Source organism: Chiloscyllium punctatum, chromosome 17 (genome assembly GCF_047496795.1).
Source record: "Chiloscyllium punctatum isolate Juve2018m chromosome 17, sChiPun1.3, whole genome shotgun sequence".
Classification (NCBI taxonomy): domain Eukaryota; kingdom Metazoa; phylum Chordata; class Chondrichthyes; order Orectolobiformes; family Hemiscylliidae; genus Chiloscyllium; species Chiloscyllium punctatum.
Genome location: NC_092755.1, coordinates 61,067,887 through 61,086,069, shown reverse-complemented (window position 1 = coordinate 61,086,069; position 18,183 = coordinate 61,067,887). Strand labels below are relative to the sequence as shown.

Sequence of the window (18,183 nt, the reverse complement as noted above, 5' to 3'; positions counted from 1 at the left end):
TAACTGAAATTCTTGCCATGTTTTGTATGTTTGTGTTGACTTTCAATATCCTACCTTGCCTGACTACTGTGTGGTGCTCAGAGTGTGAAAATAAAGCAATCCTCTTAACCTGTGTGAGTGGTTCAAATACAGAAAATGCTGGAATTGCTCAGCAGGCTAGGCACTATCTGTGGAGAGAGAAATGGAGTTAACGTTTCAAGTCAGTGATCCTTCATTGAAACTGCTGAGCTGAGTTCTGTTTTTTCAAAAGAAATAGAAGAATGAGATGACCAATTCATGATTTAATTTATACCATAATTGAGACCAAGTGGTGTCCTACTCAACAGGTAGTGCGTGCTAAGGGATGTGCTTTATTTCAAAGGAGATTTTGTATGTTAATGGAAGTTACATTTTCATGTACTCAAGGCAAAAGCATTGGCAGAAGATCAAATCCATACTGAGACGCCAACTTACATGTCAATGTTGAAGATTGAATTCACAGTCAGTAACTTTCTGATATACAGAGGCCGTAGGCAAAGTGTCTCACCATCAGCATGTAATTGGAAGAATTTTCCAAGTACTTAATGCTTAAGGTAATGCTTGTTACGGGTATAGATAACAAACAATTCATTTTGGCTCCAAGCTATTTGTTCACATTCTGTTACTCAGCTTCTTTGATAAGTGTTTCTGATTCTTTAGTTACATTCTATTTGCAAACTCTCACTGACGAGATTCCTTAATCAGATTCAAACATGGAAATGAGTCCAGCACCAGGAGTGATTATTTTTGTACACCGTTTCAGTATTTGAATACATTGGAAAGTAATTTTCACTGAGGCCACATCTGCCAATTTAGGTGGGGGTAGAAGGTCTCACGACACCGTTTTGAGAGCACAGGAGATATCATTGTGTCCAGGCCAAAATTTATCCCTTAATCACTATAGCAAGATTAAACAAATTATCTGGTCATTATAACATTAATTGGTTGGCTGCGTATAAATGGGATGCCACATTTCTGATCTGACCATTGTGACAATGCATCAAAAGTATTTAGTTGGCTATATATACTTTGAGACGTCTACTGGTCTAGTGTGCTATCTCAATGCAAGTTTTTTTTCCCTTCATTACAACCTCGCAGAAAACCACTGTCCTCAAATCCCCCATTTTCCCCCCTATTCAGTATATAGGACCACATGGAATCACGGATTGAATCAATGCAAGACAGTTACCTGTATATCACTGATGGGATTTGTATAAATCCCAGGAAAGGATTTTGTCCTTGCAGTCAGTTTCAGAACTACTTTTCAGTAAACTTACAGTCAAATTTAAGGGGCTCTTCTTGGAGCCTTTACATCAGGAAGTGGTGGATATTAAACCTGATTCATGTTGGTAAAGCGTTACCTCCTGAGGGACAACCACAACAAATGTATAAAGCATCAATATCCCAGTGATTAACAGATGAAAACTGTTGCCATTGTTTGCGAAAGCTCTAACTGTTTCTTTTGTCATTTGATGCTTCAAATTCTTAATCTTTTGTATCCACATTATTCCACACTCTTGTTTCTAACTCACCGTTTTCAATTTATAATAGATTTCAATCCTAGCATGACTATAGGCACCTCTCTGTGACCCTTTGATACTTGTTGAGTGAACGATGTTTTGTAATGTCTCATAAGCTTTTGAAGTGACAAACGGCTTTTAACACCTTTGCTGAACTGTTTTGAAAAGATAAAGACTGCAAATGTCATTCATCACCAGACAATGAGAAATGCGTGGGATAATTCCTTCACCATATAGGATTCGGTGTTATGACAACAGGACTGAACGTTTACTGAGATCTGGGGATAGCAACTTAACTGCCATTGAAACAATCATTTTGCTCACCCTCATTTTCATACTAAGCCATTAAAGTGCAGTCAAAATAAATCATATTAATCACCTTCCCTGCCTGGGGTGTAATCAATGGGTGTTGATTGGGACTGTCCTATTAGTAAATAGTAAGGAAGATGAACTAGCCTGGTGCTTGTTGTGTTCTATTGCTATTTTATCAAACTTATAAAATTCTCCACTACTTGTGTTTTTGTTACAGTGGCACATCAAGCTACCAGTCCTACAGGAACACTGAAAGGAGAAGTGAATCATCGATTGCAGGTCCAGTGGTGCAGGCCCCAGGTAGAAATGGATGCAGCAAGGTCAAGGAAAGTAAGCATCAAAATCACCACAGACTGCGCAGGTATGAGCTTTCTTTATAAAGCTTCCATTTTCTCCAGTATTAACATTGCTTCATTCATTATTGATATCAGATTTACAAAGGAAGCAAAGGTGATATGAGCAAAGCTTTTGCACTCAGCAAATCGTTAGAGTTTGGAATACACTGCCTGGGAGTGCGATGGAGATAGGTTCCATTGAGGCATTCAAGAGGGACATGGACAATGATTTGGATAAAAATAATGTACAAGGGTATGTGGGGAAAGTGCGAAGTAATGATGCTCATTTGAAGAGCTGTAGGAAGCACAATGGGTCATATGGTCTCACTTTGCACTAAGGTCTCTGTGATTCAGTAATTAATATGTAGCAATCTCCTCTCCTTCCACCTGATCAGTGGCAAAAGCAACACCATCAAGAATAAGGATAAGGATGAAATCATTGTGAATTCTCGACTCTAGGTTAATCTGAGCTCAGTAAACAGAGGCAGAGCGGTAGATGTGATCTATATGGACTTCAGTAAGGCGTTTGACAAGGTTCCCCATGGGAACTGATTAACGAGGTTAGATCTCACAGAATACACGTAGAACTAGCCATTTGGATACAGAACTAGCTCAAAGGTAGAAGACAGAGGGTGGTGGTGGAGGGTTGTTTTTCAGACTGGAGGCCTGTGACCAGTGGAGTGCCACAAGTGCTGGGTCCTCTACTTTTTGTCATTTACATAAATGATTTTTTGCAAGCATAAGAGGTACAGCTGTAATTTTGCAGATGACACCAAAATTGGGGGTGTAATGGACAGCGAAGAGGGTTACCTCAGATTACAGCAGGATCTTGACCAGATGAGCCAATGGGCTGAGAAGTGGCAGATGGAGTTTAATTCAGATAAATGCAAGGTGCTGCATTTTGGGAAAGCAAATCTTAGCAGGACTTATACACTTAACGGTAAGGTCCTAGGGAGTGTTGCTGAACAAAGAGACCTTGGAGTGCAGGTTCATAGCTCCTTGAAAGTGGAGTTGCAGCTAGATAGGATAGTGAAGGTGTTTGGTATGCTTTCCGTTATTGGTCAGATTATTGAGTATAGGAGTTGGGAGGTCATGTTGCAGCTGTACAGGACATTGGTTAGGTCATTGTTGGAATATTGCGTGCAATTCTGGTTTCCTTCCTATCGGAAAGATGTTGTGAAACTTGAAAGAGTTCAGAAAAGATATACAAGAATGTTGCCAGGGTTGGAGGAATTGAGCTATAGGGAGAGGCTAAACAGACTGGGGCTGTTTTCCCTGGAGCATTGGAGGCTGAGAGGTATCCTTATAGAGGTTTACAAAATTATGAGGGGCATGGATAGGATAAATAGACAAAGTCTTTTCCCTGGGGTCGGGGAGTCCAGAACTAGAGTGCATAGATTTAGGGTGAGAGGGGAAAGATATAAAAGAGACCTGAGGGGCAACCTTTTCATACAGAGGGTGGTATGTGTATGGAATGAGCTGCCAGAGGATGTGGTGGTGGCTTGTACAATTGCACCATTTAATAGGCATTTTGATGGGTATATGAATAGGAAGGGTTTGGGGCGATAAAGGCCGGCTGCTGGCAGGTGGGACTAGATTGGGTTGGGATATCTGTTTGGCATGGACGAGTTGGATCGAAGAATCAGTTTCCATGCTTTACATCTCTATGACTCTATTAGACAACATTAAACTACTGAACATCAAAAATTCTTCAGGTTGCTTAATCTTCTGTTTACTTAATTTGCTTTTCTTTCCAATTATATCCTTTTCTTTGACTTTTTCTAATAGCTTGCATCATTCTGTAAAACCTACTCTACGTGTTTGCATTCTTTGAATTTTAATTTCCTTTTACATACGTTAAGATTTTTCAGCGTCTCCTCTGTCTTGCCATCAGTTTTGATTTACTTCCTTGTTCTTGCTCATCCCTCCTGAAGGTATTAGCTGTGGACCATGTTGAATACTGTGGTGGCTTGTGGTTGAGTGGGTGCTATCCATCAATCTTATGTTCTTAGCCTCAGCATAGAAATTATTTAATTGAGCTGAACTGCCTTTGAAACAAACATTTTGCTAATCTTTTAAGCAGTTACAATGAACCATTACACTGTAATCAAAATAAATTAATTTTATCTTCCCTGCCTGCCTTTTAATCAATGAGTGGTGGATCCATGCTACCTTATTACTGCCCAGTGCTAGAGTCTTGAGTCTGTTGAGTCATAATGAGAAGAAGCATTTATCTTACCCAAGATGTGGTTTATTGCATGATAGCAATAGACACAAGTTACATTGACGAGTTAGACAAAATTACAAAGACTAACAGGAGGCAGATATGACCTATCTGCCTCCACTGGAACCTTGTGGTAGACTACGTCCTTGCCAGCAGATGATTTGGTGGAGCTTATCCCAGCTTCAACTTTAACGCTTTCAGAACTGTGACATTACAGGGAGTGATGACATAGTGGTATTGTCACACTGAGCTGGCAATCCAGAGCTCAAGGCTAATGTTTTGGGGACAAATTTCATCACGGCAGCTAGTGGAATTTGAATTCTATAAAGTCTGGAATTAAAAATCTAATAACAAGCAAATATCCACTGTGGACTGTTCTAAAACATATGGGGTTCACTAGATCATTCCAGTTGGATATTATTCAATGAAAACACAAATTACAAATAGGAGCAGGAGCAGACCATTGAAGCCCTTGAAATCACTCCACCATTCGACACAATCTTGATTGATCTTATGCTCCCCATATCCCTTAATTGTCTGAGTGGCCAAAAATATATCTTAGTCTTAACTAAATTTAACAGTGGAACATCTACAGTTCCTGGGGTAAAGAAATAAAAAGATTTACAACCTTTAGGTAAAGAAATTTCTCCTCTTCTCAATCCTGAATGACCGATGCCCTGTTCTGACCCCCTGCCTGTGAGTTCTTGATTCCCAGTCGGGAGAACAACATCCCAGCATCTACTCTGTCAAGCCCTTTCACTCACCTGCCATTTTTCTATGAGAAAACCCATGTCTTTCTTGATAAGTTTGCAAGTTCTCTGCCTTTTAAAAAAAATATTTTTTTCTGTTCTTACTAAAGTGAATAATTTCACACTTCCCCACATAAAGTTGCATCTGCAACTGTGCTGCCCACTCACTTAACCTGTACAGGTCTCTTTACAACCTCTTTGTGTCTTCCTCACAGCTTTACATTTCCACCCAACTTAGTATTGTCAGCAATAGTAGATGCGTCACTCTTGGAATAATGGCAAAATATTGCAGATTCTGGAGATCTGAAGTAAAAACAGAAAGCATTGGAGAAGCTCAGTAACTGTGGCACCATCCGTGGTGAGAGAGAGAAACAGAATCTTATATAACTCTTCTGTAGAATTCCACAATGCTGTCAGATCTGCTGGGCTTCTCTGGTGTTTTCTGTTCTTATTACATAATTCTTCGTCGCTTGGTCTGAACTATTTATACAGATTGTAAATAGCTGAGGCCTCAGCACTGATCCTTGAGGAAGTCCACTAGTTCCCCTAGCCTGTCAATTTGAAAATGCCTATTAATGTCTCTTCTTTATTTCCTGTTAATTAACAAATCCTCCACTTATATTAATATATTAGCTCAACTTCATCAGTCTTTACCTTGTGGATTAACTTTTTATCACCTTACCAAATACCTTTTTGAAATCCAAGATTACTATAGAACTCCTACAGTGTGGAAGCAGGCTTTTTGGCCCATTGAATCCATACTGACCCTCGGAAGAGCATCCCACCCAGACCCAGCCCTCAATCTATCTCCCTAACTCCACGTTTCCCATGGCTAATCCACCTACACACCCCTGGTCACGATGGGTGATTTAGCATGGCTAATCCACTTAACCTACACATTTTGGACTGTGGGAGAATACTGGAGCACCTGGAGAAAACACATGCAGACATGGGGAGAACGTGCAAATTCAACACAGACACTTGCCCCAGAGTGGAATCAAACCCAGGTCCTGGGAGCTGTGAGGCTGCAGTGCTAATCACTAAGCCATCATGTCTAATGGTTCTCCCTTTTGTACACCGTTTGTTTTATCCTCAACCAGCTTTAATAATTTTGACAAACATAATTTCCTATTCATAAAACTAAGATGACTTTGTTTGATAATTTTCTAAATGCACTGTTAAGACCTCATCCAGAGCGTGGGAAGCCTGTGGAATCCTCTTCCGTAGAAAGCAGTTGAGGCAAAGTGTTGAATGTTTTAAAGAAGGAGTTAAATATAGTTCTTACGGCTAAAGGTATTAAGGGGTATAGGGACAAAGCAGGAACAAGGAACTGAATTAGATGATTCCCCGTGGTCATATTGAATGAAGGAGCAGCTGAAAGGGCTGAATATTCTACTCCTGCTCCTATTTTCTATGTTTCCTCAAAAATAGATTTAAACATTTTCCGGTCAACTGACTAACTATTTCCATATTTTCTCTTCCGTCCCTTTTTTGAATAGTGGTGTTACATTTGCCATCTTTCAATCAATCAGAAACATTTTGAAATCTAGAGAATTTTGAAATATCATAACCAGTGCATTCATTATCCCAGTGCTATCTCCAGTCAAAATCTCTCCAATATATTATCTCTGCTGATGCTAATTATTTTAAGATTCTTACTTTTTTTGGGTGTCACCAAAGATTATGATCCTCATTCAACAATAAAACAAGTACAATTCCAAAAGAGCTCTTGGAATAATGAACAGAAGAAGGATTCCCATAGATTTCTTCCACTAACACGCTCAACCCAAATTAAGGACCACAATAACCCTTTCTTTAAGATTAGTTAATTCATCACAATAAAAAGACCGAACATGAAATCATGACTATCTACATGGCTTGGCCACTTACAAGGTAAACTTGCTGATCCAGTGGACATGCCAACTCAAGACTTCTGAAATTGTGATCCCTTTCAATCAAAACTGGCTTTACTTGAATGAAAATGTGATCAGAAGGTTAGTTTTCCAGGCAAGCAGTGAGCAGCATAATAAAAATGAATCCTGTTTGCCAGCGATGTTGGCTACTGTGATATAAATTCTTGGAACGGAAGACTGGAAGTTGGCTAATGTGGTGCCGCTGCTTAAGAAGGGTGGTAAGGACAAGTCAGGGAACTATAGACCAGTGAGCCTGACCTTGGTGGTGGGCAAGTTGTTGGAGGGAATCCTGAGGGACAGGATGTACATGTATTTGGAAAGGCAAGGACTGATTAGGGATAATCAACATGGCTTTATGTGTGGGAAAGCATGTCTTACAATCTTGATTGAGTTTTTTGAAGAAGTAACAAAGAGGATTGATGAGGGCAGAGCGGTAGATGTAATCTATATGGACTTCAGTAAGGCGTCCGACAAGGTTCCCCATGGGAGACTGATTAGTGAGGTTAGATCTCACGGAATACAGGTAGAACTAGCCATTTTGATACAGAACTTGCTCAAAGAAGAAAGAGGGTGGTGGTGGTGGAGGGTTGTTTTTCAGACTGGAGGCCTGTGACCAGTGGAGTGCCACAAGTGCTGGGTCCTCTACTTTATGTCATTTACATAAATGATTTGGGCATGAGCATAAGAGGTACAGTTAGTAAGTTTGCAGATGACACCAAAATTGGAGATGTAGTGGACAGCGAATAGGGTTACCTCAGATTACAACAGGATCTGGACCAGATAGGCCAATAGGCTGAGAAGTGGCAGATGGAGTTTAATTCAGATAAATGCGAGGTGCTACATTTTGGGAAAGCAAATCTTAGCAGGACTTATACACTTAACGGTAAGGTCCTCGGGAGTTTTGCTGAACAGAGACCTTGGAGTGCAGGTTTATAGCTCCTTGAAAGTGGAGTCGCAGGTAGGTAGGATAGTGAAGAAAGTGTTTGGTATGCTTTCCTTTATTGGTCAGAGTATTGAGTACAGGAGTTGGGGGGGTCATGTTGCGGCTGTACAGGACATTGGTTAGGCCACTGTTGGAATATTATGTGCAATTCTGATCTCCTTCCTATCGGAAAGATGTTGTGAAACTTGAAAGGGTTCAGAAAAGATTTACAAGGATGTTGCCAGGGTTGGAGGAATTGAGCTACAGGGAGAGGCTGAACAGGCTGGGGCTGTTTTCTCTAGAGCGTCAGAGGCTGAGAGGTGACCGTATGGAGGTTTACTAAATTATGAGGGGCATGGATAGGATAAATAGACAAAGTCTTTTCCCTGGGTTGGGGGAGTCCAGAACTAGAGGGTTTAGGGTGAGAAGGAAAGGATATAAAAGAGGTCTAAGGGGCAACCTTTTCACAGAGGGTGGTACGTGTATGGAATGAGCTGCCAGAGGATGTGGTGGAGGCTGGTATAATTGCAACATTTAAGAGGCATTTGGATGGGTATATGAATAGGAAGGGTTTAGAGAGATATGGGCCGGGTGCTGGCAGGTGGGACTAGATTGGGTTGGGATATCTGGTCGGCATGGACAGGTTGGACCAAAGGGTCTGTTTCCATGCTGTACATCTCTATGACTCTATGACTCTATTCACTGTTTAAAAAGAACAGAAAGACACCTGAGCTGGAGAGTAGCTTTGTACATAACAATAACTTTGGGGAGGATTTGAACAGCGTTCCGTAAAAATCCATACTTCTACTTTGGGTGTGAAATAGACTTCTTACAATATTCATGCCATTGCATCTAAAATTGGATGAAAATTTAATCACTTTCTCAAAGATTTTAATCTGCAGTGTATTCAGATAATTTATGTAGTTTGGAGTAACCATCTCCAATACCAACATGGAGGGTGGGATTTTTAAGATGTGAAGTTTCCTTCCTGAAGAATCAGCACAGCCCACACACGTTGACTGCCCCGAAGCCCATGCATGAAATTGGGGCTTTCACTCACTCTCAACTCCGAGTATCCAATTAGCTGGTAGTTCACCAGTCCCAGCAACAAGCACCTTGTAGCCAAGAATGCAAGCAGCTCCCAGGAGTTCAACACCAGTTAAGTGCCATGAGTTTGCGTGTTCAGTGGATAAAGCAGGCATGCTCACAACATTCAGACCAGCTATTTGGATGGGTAGGGGTGTACCCAGTGTTGAAGGGATGCTATTGATGGCAGTGCTCCCTGCTGTGCCTTAACCCACCCAAGCAAGATCACTTTCTCGGCTCACTCTCTCTGAATCCACCAATTCCCCCTCTCCACCTCCCCCCCACCCAGTGCCACCACCCCTCCCCCCCCCCCCCCTCCCCAGCCTCATTGCTGCTCCTGACCTCACCCAAGCAGCTCGAAAATTGAGATTGGATGGGAAACACACAAAGTCATCTTAATTGGAACAAAGGTTTGCAGCAAAGTTACCCTGCATGGCCCATCCCACCTTAACATGGCGGAGAGGTTGGAGCAGCTACCTACTGGGATGGTTTTGCGAGGAACTTCATGGTCCTCCCCAGCCTCCTGTCTCACTGGTGAGAGAAATGTCAAATTCTACTACCCCGCCCCCCCCGCCCCCAGCGGGCACTATTTTCTTATTCCAATCATTTTTCAAATTAAGTTCAATCTTTCGAATACAGACTGTGCACTCCAGGAATTCATTTAGTTTACATAGTTGGAGATAGATTACTGCAAACAATTCTAAATAAATGCCTAAACAATGTAAATGTGCAGAAGATGAACTCACAAAAGTGCTGCAGCAACTAATGATCCTTTCATATTCAGTAATTTTCAATATTGGCTTAAACAACGTTCCGCAGAACTAATTAATTACAAACACTAAAACTACAGAAATAGAATATAGTGAATAAAATAAAGTGTTGGTTAAAATGGGGATACTTTGCTTGTGTGACCTCGATGGTCTATTGGAAAGGGTATCAACTTAATTTGACAATGCTGCGAATATATTATACAGCCAGACAGCAAGATATTTAAATTACAGGCTCAGCCTTCAAGTCTTGGCAACGTCAAGAGCCAATTAAGTAGAAAGGTGATAGTTAACAAAAAGAACCTTTGTCGCACAGCACTGTGTACTTTTGGGCTCTCATTAGAGAGATGAAAGAGGATAAGATATCAGATTTTAATGAATCACACAGAATATTAAAGGGCATTCCAATCTGTGATCTTTCAGCTTTTATTAGCTATTCCTGCAGCTATAATATGATATATTGTGATTAGTTACTGGAGGAGCATGGAGAAGACACTGACAAAATCCCATTAAAATTCTCATTGGGAACATCTGTTCATAACAGCGTTCCTAGGAGTTACCAGTGCTCTGCTTGTAGAAATGTCATTACAACTTGCATAGTTAGAGCCTCTACAAGCGGGTCACAACACACAGCACAGGTTCTGCTGAAACGGAAGGTAGGCACGTGTATGGAGATATCACCGAGCTCCATTTATTAACACCGTACTCCGGTAATCACGGAGCCTCGTGAAAACCTTAATTAATTAGGTTCAGTGTAGATATTCTATTTGGCTGAATACATAAGGGTTCTAATAAAAACAAAATACTGTAGACTCTGAAAATCTAAAACAAACAAGGAGAATGCTGGAGAAATTCAGCTGGCCTGTCAGCATCTGAGGAATGAAATAGAGCTAATGTTTCGAGTCTCTCTTCTTAATTTCTAGGATGATGGCTTTGAGAATCAAGGCAGCCTTCTAACCATCTACTGTTTCATTCACCAACCCCCCCACCCCCACCTCCTTCCCACCAGCGGTTGAAACTCTCCTTCTAGAGTCAATTGGTTGGACCGCAACCACCTTCCTGCTCCCGACCTCCCTCTCTAGAGCAAAACTTGTATTTCTTCAAGGAACGTTTTACCCAGCCAAGTCCAGAAAATAATAAAATTTCCTAACTCAACCTATTGATCTCAGTAACCCAAATCCATTCTGTTAGTGCTGACTGTTTCCCAACAGATGTTGCCAGACCTGCTGAATATCTTCAGCATCTTCTGTTTTCTTTTCTCCTTGTGTAAAACAAAGGCCAAAATGATCAAAAGCATTTCTATTTGACTTTACACCCGGCTTTCTGTAGAAGTGTAAAGTTTCTAAATGCATGATGCGGTATAGTTTTCTTGATACCCAAGAGTCCTCCAGTGAAAAGGAAAAGATTTCCATTTAAAGCATAAATCTTCTTGGGATTTTGTTCGACCTAAAATGCCCTCATTTTCTTAGTTGTACAGCAACTGACATAAAAACCTCAAATTATTAAGACCCAGTTTTAGATCTACTACTATTTTCACAGGTGGAAGTGGGTACTGCACCGTCTTCTTCTCAAAATGCATTAAAATGATAATTTAATCCAGCAACTCCAATATTATAACCTGAGAGAAAGCTGCTCAACTTTTGGGTTAGTGATGCATGATCCTGAGTCTACACTTTGAATTCCAACACCAAAAGATCTTGTTCCTGACCCTTTTTCTCATTAGACCAATCCAATGGATAATATCACGAGTTAGAAAGACATTTCATGGTCATGTTCAAATTATTGTCATTAATTTGTGGAACCAGTAATTGAAATCAAGGGAAAGCTACATAAATGTTTCAGTCAAGCTCAAATTATACTATCTCAACAGCATAGAATGATGCAGGATTGAAAATGACCATTCACCCTATCATGTCTGTGTTGGTTCTTTGGCATTCAAGTTGCCTTATTTCCCCTTTTGCTTTCCCTAAAACTCTTCAAACATTTTTTTCCCCTTATCAAACATTTATCCGATTCCATTTTTTGAAACATTCTGTCAAATTGGCTTCTTTAAACATTGCATTCAAGATTACAGCAGCTTACTGCATTAAAATATTTTCTAATGTCATTTAAGATTCTTTTCCAAGTCATCTTAAAAATGTGTCATTGTTCTGCTTGTGGAAACGTAACTTGTTATTTCCTGCATCAAAGCAGTACATGCCTTTGAACATGAAATAACAGCACAAGGGCTGGCATCTGTCACCAAGTCACCCTTTATTATCTTGTGGAGAGTTCTTGATACTGATCCAGCTCTCTCAGAGCCAACTCTCAGAGTGAACAGAACCTCTGACACTCCTGTTCTTATCTGTCAGCCAGGGCTCCCTGATTGAACCAGGTTAACAGCCCCATTCAGGGAACTCATATTCTAAGAGGTCCACCTGGCTGACCTCGATGCTATTTTGCTCATATTCCCTTAACCTCTCCGGAAAACAGCCTCAGCCTGTCCACTCTCTCCACGGATTCCTCATCCCGTTTTAGCATGACTCATCTATACTTTCCTCTTCCTTCCTGAAGTGTAGTGCCCAGAATTAAACATGATAATCTAGTTGAGGCCATACCAGTGTTTGATAAAGGTTCAGCTTTACTAGGTTGCTTTGGATCACTGAGTCAGATCTTCCTTTGTGCTTGGGAAAACCCAACCAGTGCTCACTAATGGGGCTTGTAAACTTGACATCCAACCTAGATCTGTTCATAGTCTCAACCCCTGGAGAAATCCACTGTACACCTTCTACCAGCCTGAAAAACAACTAATCATCACTATTTTATTTTCTGTCACCCAGCTAACACAGTTCCCATTCTTTCACAGTTTTTCTCTCCAGTCCACGCAGTTCAGTTTTTCTGGAAACCCTATTTTTATTATATTTATTCATTCGTAGAATGTTTATGCCCACACCTAATTTAACTTGAACAGAGTTGTCCTCCATTCCCTGTCTGAGGGAAGTTGATAGTCAGCCATTTTCCTGCAGGGTTGGAGTCATATATCAGCCAGACCAGCTAAAGATGGCAGATGTTCTTCCATGCAGGTCATTAGTGAACCAGATATAATATTTGCTGATGGTTCATTACTAAGGCTAACTTTCAACTTGAGATTTATTAATTAAGTTCATATACACCACATCAACCTCATTAGCCGCATCGTCCCTTCCTGTTACATCATCAATAAATTTGTTCAAATAATCAAATTGTATTTCCCCTTAGCAATTCTATAATGGCTTTCCTTAATTAATCCACACTTATCCATGCGATTACCAAGTTTATCCCGGATAATCATTTCTGCGAGCTTTCCCACCACCAAAGTTAAACTGCCCGGTCTGTGGTTTTTGGCCTTAACTTTACATCCTTCTTTGAACAAGGATATAAAATTTACAATGCTCCATTCCTTTGACACCAGCCCTGATCTGAGGAAGATTCGTGGCTTATTTCCTCCTTTACTACCGTCATTATCCACAGGTGCATTCCATCCAGTCCTTTTAAATTTTAAATACAGCCCATCTTTCTGGACTCTCTGCTACAAGTGTTTAATCTATTCAATGTCTCAGTTTCTCCTCTGAAGTTTCTTTTTTTTCAGTCTGGTTTTCACTTGTATTATCAACTTGACATTTGTCATGCCCCATCAATTCCATTTTATGGCACTTCCTATCTATCTTGACATTCAGGGAGCTCTAGCTTTTCTTCCTTGCTTTTTCCCTGTTATGAGAATGTGCTTCTTCTGTCCCTAATGCATCCTATCTTTAAAGACAGTGCACTGATGCCTGATAATTTTGCTTGAATCTTTGACTCCAATTTAGCTGGGCCAGATCCATTCTCACCCCACTAGAATTGACCCACCTCCAATTAAGGATATCCTTTTTAGATTACTCCTCCCCCCCTTCCATTGTTAAGATAAACCTTCTGATCTTGTAATCACTCTTTCCTAAATGTTTTCCTCCTGACATTTGATCCAGAACTAGATTCAAATGTCTCCCCTTCAATGGCTCCAAAACATGCCAATCTAGAACATTCTCCCGAACGCTTATCAAAGGCTCATCACCTTCTCTGCACCATACATCATTACTATTGAAGCTCGTCGAAGCACAAGGAGATCAGTTAGCTCAGTTGGCTGGATGGCCAGATTGCAATGCCAAGATCTGAAAAACGTGTTGCTGGAAAAGTGCAGCAGATCAGGCAGCATCAAAGGAGCAGGAGAATCGATGTTTCGGCATAAGCCCTTCTTCAGGAAGAAGTGCTTATGCCAGAAATGTCAATTTTCCTGTTCCTTTGATGCTGCCTGACCTGCTGCGCTTTTCCAGCAACACATTTTTAAGTTCTGATCTCCAGCATCTGCAGTCCTCACTTTCTGCTGCAGATTGCAATGCCAGGTGACTGAGGCAGTATGGGTTTAATTCCTGGACCGGCTGAGGTTCTCCATCTCAACCTGTCCCTTGACCTGAATATGATGATCCTTAGGTTAAACCACCACCAGTCATCTCTCTCCCTAATAGGGGGAGCAGCTCTCTGGTTTGGTAAAACTATGGTGATTTTAACTTTACCCATAGTAGGACAACTAAAATTTCTATTATAATTACTAATTCCAAAATTTGGGAGTATCAGTAATTTCATTGCTCAATGTATGAAATTATGACCAAAATAGAGTCGAGGAAATGTGTCTTAATAATGACACAATCAAGGACATAATAATGAGGACATAACTAAACCTGGAGATAAAGAGCCTCAATATTTTGAATGAGATAATGAGATAACAAGTAAGGAAATAGAGAGCACATTTGGAATACTATATACAATATTGATTAAGGAAAGATGCAAATGTATTAAAAACATTTCAGAGAAGGTTTACTTATTTGATACATGAGATGGGCATTTCTTTTTTGAAGAAAGATTTGACAGTCCAGGATTGTATTCACTGGAATTTAGAAGAGTTGGAAGCAAGTCGTGTTAACCATGTAGGGGTGTGCTGGTGTAGTGATGATGTCTTGGGCTTGTAATCAGAAGCTCAGTCTAACCTGTTGGCTCATGGATTCAAATCCCATCTCAGGTTTCATGTGGAAAGGATGTTATGTTAGAATTTAGAACTCAAGGTCTCTCTTTTCACACATTTAAGAGCAGGAAGTGCTAATGATGCATTTGGGACTGAGAATTATGGGAGAGTGTCACCAGATGACTACAATGCTGCATCTCAAAGTGTGGAAGAGACCCCTGAGGATTTGATAAACATTTATCAGGATGTTGTCAGGAGTGGAGGGTTTGAGGTATAAAAATAGACTGGAAACAAGGAAGTGGAAAGCTCTCAGGAATAGGTCAGATTGTGGAGTAAACAGATCAGCCGTAATCTTACTGAATGGTGGACAGAGTCAAGGGGCCAAATGGCTTATTTTTGCTCCGAATTATCTGTCCATTAGTTTAGGTTTAACTTCTTCAAAGCTAAGACCTACATGAAATAGTGACTAACAGCATCAGAACTGTAACTAATAATAGTATTTAGCACACATTTCTCAAAATCATTAATTTGGTTGTTTAATTATATGTCGCCCCTGTTACAATGCAAGAGGAAACTGTCTAAATTCTCCCATCAAGTGCATAATCTTGAGTTTGCACTTTATCTTGTAACACCAAGGATAGTTTGGTTGAACTATTCCAGTGGATGATGTCACAAGTTGGATATAAAAATCCAAGGATACATTGAAACGATACTGTCATTCTGTGTAGCTATTTAAAGTGAAGGACAAGTTCTCACATGTCTTGCAGAGAAACTGAAAGAATATTACAAAGCTTTAAAGCAGGGAACTATTGGAATCATGTTTGGAGTTTCAATGCAACGTTTTATGGAGTTTGAGTTCATTTCCATGAGTCGACACAAAGTGATGTCAGACATGCCATCACAGTGTGATTGGTTGAGTGGAAGTCAGATGGTGAGTCTCTCCACTGCACCTCCTAGTGGCAGATTATAGACCACACAGCCTGCTGTATTGACCAGGAACTGCACACGGATCGAACATAGAACATAGAAAAGTACAGCACAGAACAGGCCCTTTGGCCCACGATGTTATGCCGAGGATTAATCCTAATGTAAAATAAAATAATTTACACACCCCTCAATTCACTGCTATCCATGTGCATGTCCAGCAGTCGCTTAAATGACTCTGCATCCACCACCACCGCTGGCAACACATTCCATGCATTCACAACTTTCTGTGTAAAGAACCTTCATCTGACGTCCCCTCTATAACTTTCTCCTAATATCTTTAAAAATATACAACAGAAGGAAAAGGGAACAAATAATAAACACTTGATTGAAGAAAAGAATTGCCTGAAGCAGATTTATGTGGAATTCTGTCTTCAATGACATCTTGCAATTATTGTCCAAGCAGGAATGGGGAACAATGTTCACAGTTTGTTATACAGTCATGGAGTCATAGAGCAGTACAGCGTGGAAACAGACCCCTTGGTTCAACTTGTCCCTACTGACCAGATGTTATAAATTAATCTAGTCCCATTTGCCAGCATTTGACCCATATTCCTCTAAACCATCCCTATTCATATACCCATCCAGATGCATTTTAAATGTTGTAATTGCACCAGCCTCCATCACTTCCTCTGGTAGCTTATTTCATACATGCACTACCTCTGTGTGAAAAAGTTGCCTCTTAGGTCCTTTTAAAATCTTTCTCCTCTCACCTTAAACCTATGCCCTTTAATATTGGACTCCCCCACTCTGGGGAAAAAAACTTTGGCTATTCACCTGTCCCTCACGATCTTATAAACCTCTATGAGATCACTCCTCAGCCTTCAACACTCTAGGAAAAACAGTCCCAGCCTATTTAGCCTAATGCTCAAACCCTCTAACCCTGGAACTTCCTTGTAAGTATTTTCTGAACAACTTCAAGTTTCACAACATTCTCCCTATAGCAGAGGCGCCAGAATTTCATTCAGTATTCTAAATGTAGCCTAAGCAATGTCCTGTACAGCCACACGATGGCCTCCCAACTCCTATACTCAATGCACTGACCAATAAAGGCAAGTATACCAAATGCCTTCTTCTCTATACTGTCCACCTGTGACTTCACTTTCAAGGATCTACGAACCTGCACTCCAAGGTTTCTATTCAGCAACACTCCCCAGGACCTTACCCTTAAGTGTATAAGTCTTGCCCTGATTTGCTTTTCTAAAGTGCAGCACCTCATATTTATCGAAATTAAACTCCATCTGCCACCGTTCGGCCCATTGGCCCATCTGATCAAGATCCCGTTGTACTCTGAGGTGACCTTCTTTGCTGTCCGCTGTGCCTCCAATTTTGGTGTCATCTGCAAACTTACTAACCATACCTCCTCTGTTCACATCAAAATCATTTATTTAAATTACAAGAAGCAGTGGACCCTGCCGCCATCTTCGTGATATCTCTTTGTTCCTCAATATGTCAAGTTCTACCCGGAGGGCTGAATCTTCCCTGTGGAAGTGGGAAACACAAATCGGTCAGTCTTCAAATTAGAAACCCATCCCCTACAAGGAAAGAAATTCAAGTTCAGACTTTCATGCAGGGACACTTTAGTTAGTGTGGAGTCAAGCTTCCTGTCCATTTGCAGACAGTGACCCACTAGTTGTCCTGAGGGAGAGATTTATGATTGTGCCAAAGTTTTCTACTATATCAGAACACAATCAGATGTCACAGGAGAGCATCTCCTGGGAAAGGGCTCCCTCTAGTTTCATCAGTGCTAACCTGAGTCGAATGCTAGAGGATGTGAGGGAGAGTGAGAGCCCTCATTGGAGAGTGGCAGGAGAAAGTCACCTCATCTTGCAGCAAAAGGTTCTCTCTCTTTTCAGCATCTTCTTCCTCCACCTCTAATTCCTCCTCCCTAGCTAGCCTGCTGCTTTTTCTCCTATCAAAACGAATTATCTTCTTTCGGAGCTTCACTGTCCTCAAGATCCACATCGCTCTGGACAGACATGACATGGGGAACCCCAGTGGATGCGACCCTTGGTTGGTGAGAGAGTACCAAACTGGTCCAGCTATTGGAATCACATCTTCAGAAGTCTGAAGGTCTGCTGAATGTTTGGTGTAGTGAATAGATGGCATCGGTTGTATCATCTCTGTGCATCTATTAGGGAGCTGGTAAAAAGGGTAATAGCCATTCTATCTTTTCCTCTTTGCCCTATCCCCACACTTTAGGGGATTGGAGTGAAGATCGGAAACAGCCCAGAATGGTGGAGGCTCTAGAAGTCATAGCAGCTGAAGGAAAGTGAGCTCTTCTTGTGATCATAGGCCAGCTGGACTTTGAGGGTGTGCCAATCCCATTCATACTCTGG

General features: G+C 40.9%; 1 protein-coding gene across 1 annotated transcript in view; it reads left to right on the top strand.

The window, feature by feature from the left end:
• Positions 1-18,183, top strand: part of srrm4 (serine/arginine repetitive matrix 4) — a 389,826-nt gene that overhangs the window by 292,394 nt on the left and 79,249 nt on the right. The window contains exon 2 of the mRNA XM_072587294.1: positions 2,068-2,211. Coding sequence (XP_072443395.1) covers positions 2,068-2,211 — 144 coding nt within the window. The remainder of the gene's footprint in view (positions 1-2,067; positions 2,212-18,183) is intronic.